This window comes from Mirounga angustirostris, unplaced genomic scaffold (genome assembly GCF_029215605.1).
Source record: "Mirounga angustirostris isolate CCGP_5_RB_7025 unplaced genomic scaffold, mMirAng1.0.hap1 SCAF_5, whole genome shotgun sequence".
NCBI lineage: Eukaryota > Metazoa > Chordata > Mammalia > Carnivora > Phocidae > Mirounga > Mirounga angustirostris.
In genome coordinates this window covers 176,994,205-177,006,703 of record NW_026991713.1, presented here as the reverse complement: position 1 = coordinate 177,006,703, position 12,499 = coordinate 176,994,205, and the positions used below count along the sequence as shown (strand labels likewise).

The window sequence follows — 12,499 nt, the reverse complement described above, 5'->3', positions numbered from 1 at the left end:
ACCAGGGCCTCTCTGGCTACAACCACAGTCTCAACGCCGTGGAATGAAAAGATTTATTGATCAGCTCCACACTTCCAAGGATCAATCAGAAGAAGCACAGATCCTCCAAGAAGAGCAGCAGAAATGTTTACACACAGAGGAGCGTGAGAGACACAGTGACAGAGGCATGAAGATGAATTATCGATGGGAAGAGAAGATACAGAAGCTTCTGGGGAGAAGGGGTTGCGGCCCGTTACAGAGGTTTGGGCCTGGGGAGACCAGCGGCGACCGCGGCACCTGGCAAGGGGCTTGGAGCTGGGGGCCTGGGGGTGAGAAGTGGGGACAGGGGCTGCGTGCGTTTGCAGGGGAGACTGCGCACCGCGTGGGGAGGGGGCAGTGACGGGAGTGTGCGTGGGCTGGGCCACTTGGCAGCACTGCTCCGCCCCCCGGGTTATCGCTCTGGCGCTGGGGTAATTTCTCGCTTACCCGTCCCTCCTCCCCGCTCACAGCTGACGTGCTCTTGGAGGGCTCCATAGACATTCTTCGTCACCCACCATGTGCCCAACACCATGTCAGAGAAGGGGGACAAGCCCAGGGCAGGCTCCCCCTGGTAGGACGCACAGCCAGACTGTAAACATTACAGATTATTTAATGTCCAGGACGAAAAAATATAACCAACACATCAAATAATATTGGCACTCCACTTAAAGCCGTGATAAAAGTTTCCTTTTAAACTAAGTACATTCCAGTAAAACGGGGTTGATTGGAAGAAAATTTAAGCACTAGATTTTATGTCATTGAATCTAAAATGCCATTATTAACTCTAAGATTCATTCTTGTTTTATGAAGCGCTAGCAAAGAAAAAATGCTTGCAGTAAACCGCGGCCCAGTGCGTTTGCGTCATCAATCCCAAGTCAGAGATGTAAAGCTGTGCGGGAAGAAAGGGCCTCAGGCGCTGGCCCGCTTTGGCAAACACCGCAGAGGCCGGGCAGTGCGGGAGGGCGCGGCACCGGCTCTGTCCTGCGGCTGTGTTCCTTTCAGGACGGGTGCCTGTCTGGGGACCCGGGGCGGGGCGCGGCGGGGTTGGGGCCTCTGCAGCACGGACCCAGAAGGAACCGGGCATCTGTGAGTGCTCGTTCCGCATGGACAAAGCGCAGAGCGCCCCTGGGCACCGTCCATCCGCTGCCCGGTACCATCTGCGCACACTCCCGGGCGTGCACCCACGTGCACCCACAGCGGGTTCCGGGAGCCCACGCTGCAGACGCTGCTAGCCACACACGGAGAAAGGATTGCCAGGATTCGCGGTCCCGAGCGACCTTGGAGTCCCTCCTCATCGAGACAGTGAGTCTTCCCGTGCCTCCTCAAATAAGTGCGGGAAAGGGTTTGTAGAATCTCTAGAAACTCCGGGGCGGGCACCTCTGGGCCTGGCGCCCAGGCGGCTCCCCTGGTCTTGTAAAAAGCACTTGCTGTCGAAGCAAGACCATGGCCATCGTCCCTGACCGGTGGCGGGCCACGGCGGCCCTGCTTCTTCATCCCCCGCGCTCCGTGGTCCCGACGTCCAGGAGTCCTGCTGCCTTGCCAGGCGTCTGTCCCCACGGCCTCGCCTCACCTTCCAGGGACATGATCCTGCATGCGGTTTCCCTGGGGCGGTCGGGGGTGTGGTCCCGTGACCACGGGAACCCCGGCATCATTCACACGACGCAGTGAGACACTCCGGTGCCTCATGCGCAGCTGACACGCGGCTTCCTTGGTGCTCCCTGTAAGCACGGCCCCACGTGCATGTCCGCGATCGTAGGTGGGGTGACGCAGCTCTCTACAGACCAGGCCCGTGCGAAGCACCTGCACACACTCGTCCGCGTCCTCACAGGCTGTGCGGTGTGGGGGCTGCTTTTACTCACATCTCACAAGAAATCGGGCTTCGAGCCCTTGAGACGGCCGCCCGGGGCTGCAGGTGGGGAATGCGGACGCGCGTGGGGTTTGAACCTGGGCAGGCCGGTTCGAGAGCCACCGCGGTGGGAAACATCTGGAGCACTTGCGTTTCTGCAAGTAAACACTCCGGGAACGCCACGGAGAGAAGCGTGCGGAGCGGTCATTGAAGCGTTTCATGGCCACCTGTTCTTCCCGTTCTCCCTGGAGTGACAGCAGGTGGGGTCACTGGTGACACCATTTCGCCTCTCGCCCGTCACCGGCATCATCTCTTCTGTCCGTCGGGAGGGCTGGTTCTGCCCACCTGGATCTTCCTGGCTTCGGCAGTGAGCGTGATACGCTTTGAAATCAGGGCAGGAGAAAGTGCTTTTGCTCAGCACCTTATGCATTTCTCCAGACTCTCAGGGTGCACAGCTTCCTCAGGTCCCCTGCCGCTTAAGAGCAAACCGTCCAGACCCCCAGACTTGGACTGTGTCGGTGGCTTGGGCGCATCCCAGACTCACTGATTCCTGCTCATCCGTCGCGTGGCTGATCCAGGCCTGGGGCTGGTGACAGGAAACATTGAAGCTGCTGCTGAGCCTGAAACAGCATTGTCCCCGCTCCAGCCGGGGGTGAGGCCGGCCACGGGTCCCCCATGTCCTTCCCACATCCTCCCGCTTCCCTGGCCACCAGCAAACAGCCTCTTCCTGAGGAGCAGACTCACCAGCCCTGCTCTTGGTGCCTCCCTGGTTGACCCTGTGACCTTCTGGGGTGTCCCTGCTCACCTCTAACATCAGTATCACTTTGCAGGATCCCACCGTGTGCCTGCCTGGTCTGACGGCATCTGCCAGAGCCCCTGGCTTAGCCCGACAGAGGACCCTAGTCCTGACCCCTTCCAGCCCGAAGAGAACACAGGCCAGGAAAGGGCAGAAACTCGGAGCAGGAGAGACTTGCCGTGGCCTCTGTCTGCACTTGGGCCCTTTGGGGCGTTTGGACCTGGGGCTGGCGAGGGGAACTTTCAGTGGCACGTAGGATGGTGTGTGCTGTTATATGGTGAAAGGGACCAGACGCTCAGGGATGAGGCCATAGGGGCTGAACAGAAGGCAGTGATGGGGACACACGCAGCGCGTCGTCCTGTGCCTTGCTGAGGTGCGATTGCCCAGCATTTCCGACGGGCTCGTCCAGCCCTCGCTGTCCCACCTCCACACCCAGATCCGTCTCTGCCAGGGGCGGGCGGGATGGGGGGGGCTCCTCTTGTGGCTCTAAGAAGCCTTCATTGTGTCCCCTCCCCTAGGGCAGCGGCCGGCCAACCTGCTCGCTGTGCAAGCCTCTAGGGTGGGGTCTCTTAGAGAAACCCAACCCCTGCCCCCTTCACGTTGGCTCCAGATTTCCAACAGGGAATCATGAAAGTAGCAAGTGGGTCTCTGAACGATTTCCGGTTCTTCCTGATGCCTCCGAGAACCTCTACGTTTCCCAGAGACGGAGTTACAAATGTAGTGAAAACATCAGTCATCTTTCCTGGGAGGCTAGCATCATATGAACTCTGTAGTAATGCCGGCCGGCCCTCTTGTGAGGATTGCCGAAGACATGATGTGTGTGTTTATACACGTGTGTGTGGTCAAGCTGGGGAGAAGCTGTAAAGCGGTGATGTCGCCTGGTAGTGATTCTGCTAGCCCTGGGCGGTGCCTGGGCTACACGCGGGCAGACTCCGGGCCGGCCAGCCGCTCATCGGCCCAGGCCAAGGGAGCAGAGAGCCCGGCAGCCTCCCCCTGCCAGCAGGCCCCGGGGTCACTCCATCAAGAAGACGGGCCTGGCTCCTCCCTCACCTCCCTGGGCCAGTCCCCTGGTCACGGTGGGGAGAACCAAGCCACGCGGAGCCTGAGCCACATTCTGGCGGAACGGATTTTACTTTTACGTTTTTTAAAATGTTTTAAACGGTCGTATTTTATGTGCTTGCACCCCAGGCCTTTGTAGTGCAGGGCCCGGTTTAAAAATTGACTAAATAAATAAGATTCTGACATAGTTGAGATGCAGGGGAGGTCAGACTAGCTCTACCTCCTAGTGGGATGGAATTCACAAAATCTGTACATGGGTTTGTTTCTGCTCTGGGGGAAAGGAAGGCAATTTTTAATTAAAAAAAAAAGAGGGTTGCTATCCAGAATAACTTCATATTGAAGAAGACCCCATCAGTTTGCTGATGACGGTCTTTGGGTGTGCAAACTGTCATCCTGAAACCCCTTTCTTGAGCCATGCGAGGTGAGGGCACAACATCTTCAAACTTATTTAACCAGAGAGCCCCATTTCTGTCCTGCAAAATGCTGCATTTGTATAATTTTCACCATGCGTCTTCCCCCCAAATGTTAAATCTCAGTTTTCTCATTCCATGTAATACAACCAACCACACGCTCACTTCGTTTATGTAAGCCAACTGTTATCTGTCCTCATGGTTCTCCGAATCGGGGCATCGATATTTGCAGTGACGGTCTTTCTTTGTCCTGCTTCAGGGTCCAAGGATCAAGTTCTCGTGAGTGGTTTGGGGGCCTTTAGGCCACAGGTTGGCCAACCCAGTCGGGCTGGAGACCCCTCTAGGGGGAAGCCCATCTTGTAGCTGAAACGAAATCTTCTGCATCTTCTTCCCTGTTCTCTTCTCTGGAGTCAGGAAGCTCCAGGTCACCTACGCAAGCGACACAGAGCCTGGTGCAGCTCAGAGCCCACGGGAGGGGGGCCTGACCCGGGCGCGGGAGGACGGGGGGCCTCCCCGCACGAGGCAGGATGCGTGGGCCACCTCCCGGCGTCGCACCGTGAGGCTGGCTCTTCACTTTGCCAGCACCACGTATCAGACTCGAACACTCATTACACTTATCTTTGTTGAAAATTGCCTATTTCCACCACTTAAACCCCTCCCAATTGTAAGAAATACTTCCTTAGCGAGCCGGGGACTTCCTCGCTGTCGTCACGGCGAAGTAGGTGGTGCCATGGCTCTTCTGACCCCAGCCCCCTCCTGGCCTTTGCTCTCGGTGGTTGCAGGGGTGAGCAAGGTGGTGACGGTGGACGTGAAGGGGAACGGGCAGCGCTGGCTGAAGGTGCGCGATCTCACCAAGGGAGTCACCTACTTCTTCCGCGTGCAGGCGCGGACCATTGCCTACGGGCCCGAGCTGCAAGCCAATGTCACGGCCGGGCCAGCCGAGGGTAAGTGGAGCTCCGCCAAGGGCCCCGCGCCCGGGGCCGTGCCAGTCAGGGGCCCGTCCCCGCCACAGGCCAAGCGGCTGTGGCCCACCCAGAGCGGGCAGAAACGCAGAAGCCTTCTGGCAGCACGGGTGTCTTCAAAATCACGTGGTAGCACCAACTTCCCCGGGCGGGCTTGTTAAACAGAGATGAGCAAGTTCTTAGGTGTTAAACATGTAACGTTTGGGGCTGTTTTCTGGAAAAGCTTAGGAGAAAACAAGTGAGTTTTTTAAAGGTTTATTTATTTATTTTTGTGGGGGGCAGAGGGAGAGCGAGAGAGAAACCCAAGCAGACTCACCGTTGAGCGTGGAGCCCGACTTAGGGCTCGACCTCACGACTCTGAGATCATGACCTGAGCCGAAAACAAGAGTCAGCTGCCCAACATTTGTGCTCCCCAGGCTCCCCCCAAAACAAGTGCAGTTTTTGAAATAAGGTACACAAGAAATTTTGAAGTGCTCACATCATGCCAAGGAGCCCTGTAGCTTCCCACTTAAACTATTTTGGCATTTTTTTTAAATCCTTAGCAAGGCGAGGGTGGCAGAATCCAGGTTCCCAGAGGGCCCACTGCGTGCCAGGCGCAGTCTTGGGCCCGTTGCCTGGCTCATCTCTGTTCACGTCTGGCCAACCCATGAGGCCAGTGTATCCTTCCCACATCTGGGATGAGCAGAGTGTGACCGGGCAAGGCTAAGCCACCTGCCCGGAGGAGTAGACAGAGCCTGGGCAGGGCTGGCCCCACCTGTGGGATGAGGAGCCCCCCGAGTGCCAGTCTCTACCTGCCCCTGTCTCTTTTATCCCACAGGCTCCCCGGGGTCGCCCAGAGATGTCTTGGTCACCAAGTCCGCCTCTGAACTGACCCTGCAATGGGTCGAGGGAAACGCGGGCAGGATGCCCACCACCGGCTACGTCATCGAGGCCAGGCCCTCAGGTAAGGGGCGGGGCTGCAGCACCTGCCAAGCCGAGAGTCTGAGAGCCAGAGCCCTCAGCCTCCTCTCAGCCTTTCCCTAACGATACAGAGATGAGGGCAACTCGATGAAACGTTACGTGCGTCTCTCCCTCTCCTCCGTCACTTGCGGGCATAGATTCTCCATGTTTCACCGCAGTATGCATCCCTAGGGGTGTGGTCACTGCCATCCTCAGAAACAAGTACATGCAAACTTAGGGACACTTGCAGACACTTCCAACTCATCAGTAGGATCCAAGAGTGTTTCTAGAGGCTCATTTTGGGCTCTTCATCTTTGCACCCAGACGGAGTCCTGCTCCTTTCTGATCACGATGAAGATTCTTGTTCATAGTGAGGCCCACACATCATCCCATCTTTAGGCTCCTGAAAATGAGGTCTGAGGTCCATTCTCTACCCTGTTTGCCCTAAGAGGGTTTCGCTCCCTTCCTCCCATTCAACGGTAATAACTAAGCATGGGCATTATTGGAAAATCTATTTCTGCTGCATTGAGCCGGCTATTACTCCTGGGAGCTAGGGGGTGTCACAAAATGCAGAGAGAATACTGAGCACGTCCTCCGTGACCTTCAGAGGGTGGCACATCTAATCGTGACTATCTGAGCATGAAAATCTACAGTGTGCCGGGGCTGCCTGCAGAAAGCCCGCCACCAGAGCCTGCCCACGGCGCTGGGCATCACTGTAGTTGGATAGTTTAAGAGCCTTTGGGCCGAGAGGAAGGCCTGCCGTGTCATACTCGTCACTGTGTCAGACAGACTGCCCACCAAACTGCTTTTGAGAGATTACTAGTTACAAGCACCTCCTAGTAACTCCTAAGTAGACAATCTGGTGCCTGAGACAAAACAGCATCTGTTAAAGGCGATATGAAAAATTCTTTGGCTCAAGCATTAGCACGTTCAGCGCGTCAGCCCGAGGGGTCCTAGGAGCTTGTGGTTGAGCAAGGCACTCAGTCTGTTCTGGAAGCGGGGCTCACAAATCAGTACGGGCCTTCTGCAGCCACTGGGCCCCTGCCCCGTCCCTCTGAAATCAGGCGGCCCCGAGAGCACACAGCAGGCTCTCTGCTGAGGACATCTGATTCCCCAGCACTTTCCGAGACTGCAGGAGCTTCGAATATGGGCCCGGTGAGATCTGGGCCCAGCCAAGGGCCGCGGAGGCCGCACTGACCCCAAGGAAGCAACTCGACGCTTTTCTCCCCAAATCTAGGGAGAGCATTCATTGCAAAGCTTGCTTTGTGCACTTTCAGGCCCAGCAAGGGGCTCCTGAGAGAATCTGGGAGATCCCTGGATATCACTGACTCCTAACTGAAATTCAGCATTTCCTTCCCTCATAAACACAGGTGTGTTTGTTTACTCTGCTGTAACCATGGACCCCACACTGGGCAGCTTCACCCACGTGCGTGTCCTGCCTCCACCCAGAGGCTGGGCGTCCAAGGGCAGGGCGTGGCAGGGTGGGTCCTCTGAGGTGTGAGGGAGGGTCTGTGCGGGCCTGTCTCCCTCTCTCCCAAGTGGTTTGCCCTCAGTCTTGGGCATTCCTTGGCTTGTGGAGGCGTCACCCCCATCCCTGCCTTCTCCCTGTGCCCAAATGCCTCCTTTTTATGAGGACACCAGTCATACTGGGTTAGGGCCTCCCCTCAAGACCTCGTCTTGACTAATTACATCCGCAAAGACCCTATTTCCAAATAAGGTCACACGCTGAGACATGGCGGATCAGACCTTGAATGCGTGAATTTTGAGGGGACACAATTCAACCCCCCCACGGTAGGTAAGAGACCACGAACGTAGCTGCAGAGCCTGTGGAGTTGCGAGCAACAGAAATCACTCTGCTTCCCATCCATCGCGGCCACGCGGGGCCTCCCAACAGGGCTGCCCTTGTCGTCCGAATGCTGCGTGGGCCTTGTCACCCAGCGTGGCCCTGGCATCGCGGTGCTCCCTGAAACCCAAGTCTGTGTACCCCGTCTTCCAGAGAACCATGTAGGCCAACACGTCACCCAACGAAAACCACACATGACCCACACGGTCCACAGACCTGGGAGACGGGGCTGCCGGGAATCTCCAGTCACCTCTAGGTTCCTGCAGGCTTTAGGGCAGAACTGGCTTCCCCTCACGTTTTATGCATCTAAAGCCATCCCGAGAAGGTGTCCCTTCGAGTCAGCAGATTGCCAAAGGGGGCTGTGGCCCCGAGGAAAGGTAAGAGGACTTGCGCTAGAGGACACGCACACAGAGGACCCCTGCCAACTCCTCTCCTTCTGCCGAGGGCTTGCTCCCCGACTAGTGTTAAGACCCGCCCCCCTAATGCGTGGCTGTGAGGACCGCAGTGGGGTCCCTGGAGTGACGGGAACGCTCCGTGTCAGCGTCACTTCCCGGCTGCCATGCTCTGCTGCTATTTTGCAAGATGATCCCATTGGCGGACACCAGATAAAGGACACTCGGTTTCTCTCTGCATCATTTCCCATAACTGCATGCGGTTCTATTTACAATTACCTCAAAATCAAAAGCTCAGCTTAAGATTTTAAAAATATATGTATACATGTATCCCACGGATGGCGTCCTGATCAATCAAGTGCAACAGCGCATCTTTGGAAGGAGCATCTCCGTGTCAGAGATCAGACGTGGGGAATGGACCACGTCAGCGGCCACACACGCGTGTGTGGGCTCGGAATCCTAGCAGTGGAGAGCACATTCCGGCACTTTCTGAGCAAAGAGAAAGTATTGATTCTTGGGCTTCTCATTGGGTCATCAGAATCGCATCCATCCACCATAAGGAAGGAAGCAGGTGGCCTGTTGGAAGAAGGGCAGCTTTGGGGAGTCCGGACGACGGTGTGAAGATGAGCTACCTGGGACACCGGCCTAGGTCTCGCACCGCGCTCTGCGCCCCGAGGGCCTCAGCTGGCCGGATGCCTCCTGAGATCAGCAGGACCCCGAGCTCCGCCAGTTGGTGCCGCGAAGAGGAAACCAGCCCCCGGGGACTAAGACGTGACAGGACGCTGACCTGCAAGACGCTGTTTTATTCAATGAGCAATGATTTGCCTCCGCTCTGTTCTGAGACCGTGGTCCCCTTTCAGACCGTGGACCGAACCAGAGCGGCCGCGGGGCTCACCGTCTCCCCGCGGAAGTGTGCCTCCTCCCTCCCGTGACGCAGGCCAGCAGCAACTCAGAGGCAAATGAAATGCTTTTATGGATTGTCAATATTTAAACACCTTGCTGGTGCCTTAGGGCTTTGGATCTCAGCTGTCATCTATTACAGGCCTCATTACACAAAACATTAAACGCTCTATCTTATTTTCTCCACCGAAGCTCTCTGGCAAGACTTTCTCCAGGCAGGCGAGTATTTTGAAGGGAGCGGGAGTCTGGGAGATGGGCCCAGGTTTTCATGAGGAGGCCCTATTTTTGGCGGAGTCCATCTGGCACCTGCGGGTCCCTCGCCACAGGGTGTCTGGGGAGCCCGAGCCACTTTGCCCTAGGTGGCCCCCAGGGCCCCCTGCGTCTGCTCGGCCTGCCGTCTTCCCGCCCAGCCAAATCTCCATCTTGCACCCGGGAGGCAGGCAGCTCGTCAGCTTGGTGGCTGGAGCCACGAGGTGGCCAGTGGGCTGGGGCAGGTGGGGGCAGGTGGGGACAGGTGGCAATGCAACCCCTTCCTCTTCTGCATCCTCACCCTAACCCCTTGCAAATTCTGCAGAATCGCCCCATTGCTGCCCTGACATGCAGACAACCCAGCAGCAGCTATGAGATTAGCATCTCGGGCTGGAACACAGACTCTTTATTCCTGGGAAGGGCGGTCAGTGGGCTCGGACCCAAGGGCAGCCTCACCAAAGATGCATGTCTCTGGTTGTGCGTACGTTTCCTCCGAGTCAGTGTCGCCAAGTTCCCTGGAAGGCCTTGGAAACTATTCAGTGGGCTTATGCAGATGATTTATTTACACAAATTATCCCAAGGCATTTTATTGTGTAGATCACGAAACCGAATTTACATATTTACACAATAGACTGGAATGGCATAAAGGAACCATAAATGTATTTTCCTCTCCGAAGCAGCCATGATATTCATATTTAGGACGTACCCGGTGCAGGCAGCCTTTTTCACAAATAGTGTCGTTAGCCCAGAGCTGAGAGCTGGTCAGCTGGAGGACAGGGCCCGGTCCCCGGCCCTGATCACGAGCCCCCACAAACCCGCGTCCGCGTCTCCCAGCTCCCTCCCCGCTCATTCTGTTCATTTTTGGTCTTTGGCCTGGGACTTTTCGGTTGAACAAAGAAGAAAATCAGCCTTTTTCCAAAGGTTTAAAATCCGTGGAAATCCCCCAGTCGGCAAATGCGGCAGGCGGGCCACTGCTGCAGGTCTGACCCTCCCGGGCCTGGCGACCCTCCTCACACCCGCCCGCGCCGGCCGTCTTCAGGGCACGCACATCCTTTGCTTCTAGGCCTTCACCTCATCTGTCTCCTGCCTTCAGCCAGATTAGATAAAAGGTGATTTTTTTTTATCCTCAAAGGTGTTTAGCCTCGTGTTTGAGCCCCACGTGCTTCAGTTAGATTTTGGACTGAGACTGACCACCGCCGCAAAGAGCAAAGGCAGTGTTTAAGAAACAAACAGCTGACAGGCCTCCCTTCTCTCCGAGCTGCAAGCTGACAGTCACGTCGTTGGTTAGCGGAACCAGAAATCTGGGGCCCGTGAGTGACAGTTTCATTCAGCCTGGAGACCCTGTTTAATTGTCCGTGAAATCAAACTTCTGTGTTGGCCTGGTGTCTGTCTGAGTACCTGCAGCACGCAGCTCGGTTCTGGGCGTTGGAGGGATAAATTGAGCGACCCGCGGATGTGCCCGAGCCAGGCTCCATCTCAATTCAGAAGAGAGGTGTTCATGTTTCCAGGTTTATTAGGACATGGTCTGGGAGCGATGTGCCTCCTACCGCCGGGCTGGGGAGAGGCGAGGGCTGTAAGATGGGAACTGACGCGTTCTGTCGGCTCTGGGCAGGTCCGCTCTGAGGCCGTGAAGCCTATTTAGGTGGGAAAACGGTTCATTCTTTTTTTTTTTTTAAGATTTTATTTATTTATTTGACAGAGAGTCACAGTGAGAGAGGGAACACAAGCAGGGGGAGTGGGGGAGGGAGAAGCAGGCTTCCCACCGAGCAGGGAGCCCGATGCGGGGCTCGATCCCAGGACCCTGGGATCATGACCTGAGCGGAAGGCAGATGCTTAACGACTGAGCCCCCCAGGCGCCCCAAAAGGGTTCTTTTTTCAAGGACCTTTACTATCAACCTCTTCCCCGTGTTTAGGGCCGAGGGAAGGCAGTGAAGACAAAGCAAAGAGCTCACATTCTTTAAAGAAACACCCAACTGCTGAGGAGCCAGACTGTGTGTGGCTTCTCATCGCCTCCCCTGAGGCCGGAGGGACTTGGGGTGTGTGATCACTGGGATCCCTTTAGGAACATGTGCAAAGTTCCTCTCTCAGCAGTATCCCACCCGCTTGCCTTGCACGGGGGAGCAAGAGTCCAGGCAGGTGTACCCTCAAGCGTCCAGGAACAGGGATGGGGGGGCAGGCCCCACACACAGATGTGATTTGGGCTCACTCCCCACCCTGGACCCCCCCTCCCACAGACATCAGGAGGTGGCCAGCCTGAAGGTCAACCAGGACATTCAAAGCTGTGGGGCCAGCAGGGGACTTTGCACCGGGCATCCGGCAGTCAGGGATGCGGCTTTGGAAGACATTTCGACTCTTCTCTTCCAGCCCATCCTGGATTTCCCAGGAGGGTGATGTAGGAGCTCCCCGAATGGGGATGGGAAGCCTGGCTGGGGTTCTCTGAGCCTCCCGGCGGGGGGCGAACCTCACCTGGGGTCTGAGGGCTGGCTGAGTCAGATCCCCAGAATGGCCTGTAGAACATGCAAAGGCTTGCATGCCTCCCACGTGTTGATTGAGATGGGAATCTGGCGCTGGGGATTATCCCAGTGCGTGGAAAATCAGTTGCACAAACCTCATTATAGCTAATAGTTCTGTAATGTTATTTTCCCCCTAATTTGGAGAGATACTTTTCTCCATCATTGATTTATTGAGATATTTAGCAGCATAATACAAATGAGAAAAGCAATCTGCGGTGGAGACAGAGTGGACGCTTCAACAGCTGACCGGCTTTTCTTACCCACTCAGGACCACGATGGAAATGTTAGTGTAGACAGATCGCCCAGTGAATTACAAGCGACATCTAAAAGGCCAAGTGCACTAATTTTGGCGAGGAAAAATTAAGCAAAATAAAAATGAAAACATTTTCTTCTGTTAGCTCAGAAGGAAATTCTCTTGCTATGACTCTCCCTCCCCCAACATTTTTCAGTGTAAATGGATCACTAAATAAATTGTTCTGTGTTGAGATTCTATATCAATATTTTTAAAAAAAAAAAATTTTTAATTCACACAATTCCTGGAGCTATGACAGAGCGCTTAAAATAAAATGTGG

At 55.8% G+C, this 12,499-nt stretch overlaps 1 protein-coding gene across 13 annotated transcripts in view; it reads left to right on the top strand.

Moving 5' to 3' along the window:
• The window catches only part of SDK1 (sidekick cell adhesion molecule 1), an 854,344-nt gene that overhangs the window by 814,805 nt on the left and 27,040 nt on the right, over positions 1-12,499 (top strand). For 12 of the 13 annotated variants that reach the window (XM_064593372.1, XM_064593371.1, XM_064593374.1 and 9 more), the window contains 2 exons: positions 4,912-5,073; positions 5,909-6,034. In XM_064593372.1, coding sequence (XP_064449442.1) covers positions 4,912-5,073; positions 5,909-6,034 — 288 coding nt within the window. Of the gene's footprint in view, positions 1-2,694; positions 4,887-4,911; positions 5,074-5,908; positions 6,035-12,499 lie in introns of those variants that run through there. The other variant, XM_064593378.1, reaches the window with a different exon arrangement.